The 2,014-nt window shown below is 45.2% G+C and overlaps 1 protein-coding gene across 4 annotated transcripts in view; it reads right to left on the reverse strand.

Moving 5' to 3' along the window:
* Nucleotides 1-2,014, reverse strand: part of RAD52 (RAD52 homolog, DNA repair protein) — a 30,088-nt gene that overhangs the window by 21,152 nt on the left and 6,922 nt on the right. For all 4 annotated transcript variants that reach the window (XM_019515526.1, XM_019515524.1, XM_019515525.1 and 1 more), the window contains exon 3: nucleotides 906-999. In XM_019515526.1, the coding sequence (XP_019371071.1) occupies nucleotides 906-999 (94 nt within the window). The remainder of the gene's footprint in view (nucleotides 1-905; nucleotides 1,000-2,014) is intronic.

A 2,014-nucleotide genomic window follows, 5' to 3' on the forward strand; every position in this document is an offset into this window, starting at 1 on the left:
CAACAACTACAACAGAAGCTAAGAGGTGGGGAGAAATAACTGGACCTGAATATGAAATAGAGTGCTGGCCACAGCCTCAGAATAAATGGGTTGTGGCCAGTAGATTCATGCCCCTACAGCGAAGCAATAGTACTTCCTAAATATTAAGAAAGCAGTGAAAACTTAACTGAAACAAAAAACCACCCTAATTCAACCAAAGGAGAGCAAAGTGAAGAAAGTATGGGGGATGCTTCAGCATACCAACTCACAGAGCTTACAATTATTGGAAAGAACTTAGGGCAATCAGTACTGTGCTCTCCTACTTGATACCTGGCAGTGAAGAGGCAGTATGTCTAGCACAAACACGTAGCTATGCAAAATGTTCTAAGCTTTTGCACCTGAGCATGGGGATGCATAAAAGTAGCCAAAGACTCTTAGGACAGGATGTTTGTGAAACCAAAGTGCTTGTTAGAAAGACTTAAGAGATGGAGGGGGCAAAAGCTGGTATGTCTGTCTTTTGAGGGAGCAGCTGTAGGCAGACATGTTGCTGAGGTCTACTGGTGGTTGAACAGGCAAAAATTCAGTTGCAACTCCTTTGGGTCTAGTCATCAGCACACAAATGGATGATTTAGGAATAGGATTACTCAAATCTGGGCCTGCAAGTATAAATTTAGGTTTTCTTTATACCAAGACAGGTGCTAAAACACAGACATTCCACTATTGCCCCATTTTGCTATCTCTTCACAACTGTCAAGGAACTGGAAAACTCCATCTGCTGCTTTGACAGAGAGAGTCACATTAAAAGTATGCCTCCCACAGTTTCAAGTAGTCAGATTTCAGAAGGATGAACCACAGTCTATCACTTCACACCTTCAGTGTGAAACAGTGGGAATGCAAATTCTCTAACCCCAGGAGAAGATATTTACCAACATTCTGCTGAGTGACCGAATGAGCCCAGCCGTTGAAGCCAAACATCTCATTGGCCAGACTGACAACCCTGTGACCCTCGATGTAACAAACCTAAAAGAAGAATAAATTCAGAAATTAATGTAACGGTCACAGCTGCCCTGCATGGAGATGCTCTGCTGATTTCAGGTAAGATTCTGATTCCTTGAATGAAAAGGGAACAGAACAAACCTGCTACTGACAACCAAGATAGATTTAATGGACTCGAAGGGAAAAAAATAAATGGCATCTAGCATGTGTGTGTTGTGAAGCCTTGTGTATTCCATGTATTGAACAATAATGTAACTGATAACTCTCCCATTTAAGAATAAGGAGACTGAGACACTAAATAAGGGATCTGTCCAAAATCTCAAGGACTAAATGACTGAGGTGCCAGAGGACTGGAAAAGGGCCAGTGTGGTCCCCATTTTCAAAAAAGGGAAGAAGGACCCAGGAGATTATATGTCTGTTAGTCTTACCTCGGTCCTGGGGAACCTCTTTGAGAAAATTATCCAGGTGCATATCTGTGAGGGGTAAGCAGGGGAATATATGCTTAGGGGCAATCAACATGGGTTCATTAGAGGCAGGTCCTGTCAGACCAAGCTGGTGGCCTTCTACGACCAGGTCACAAAATCGTTGGATGCAGGTGTCGCGGTGGACGTAGTCTTTCTGGATTTTAGGAAGGCCTTCAACACTGTCTCTCACTCCATTCTTATTAAAAAATTTGGAGATTGTGGTGTCGATGCCTACACAGTCAGATGGGTCACCAATTGGCTGGAGGGCCGCACCCAGAGTGGTGGTGGATGGGTCTTTTTCGACTTGGAGGGATGTGGGCAGTGGGGTCCCCCAGGGCTCAGTCCTTGGGCCCGCACTGTTCAACATATTCATCAGCGACTTGGATGAGGGGGTGAAAAGCACCTTGTTCAAGTTTGAGGATGACACCAAGATGTGGGGAGAAGTGGGTACGCTAGAAGCGAGGGACAGGCTGCAGTTGGATCTGGACAGGTTACAGGGGTGGGTGGATGAGAATAGGATGGGGTTCAACACTGACAAGTGCAAGGTGCTGCACCTAGGGAGGAAGAACCAGCAC

This window comes from Gavialis gangeticus, unplaced genomic scaffold (genome assembly GCF_001723915.1).
Source record: "Gavialis gangeticus isolate Ggan-Ray unplaced genomic scaffold, GavGan_comp1, whole genome shotgun sequence".
Classification (NCBI taxonomy): Eukaryota; Metazoa; Chordata; order Crocodylia; family Gavialidae; genus Gavialis; species Gavialis gangeticus.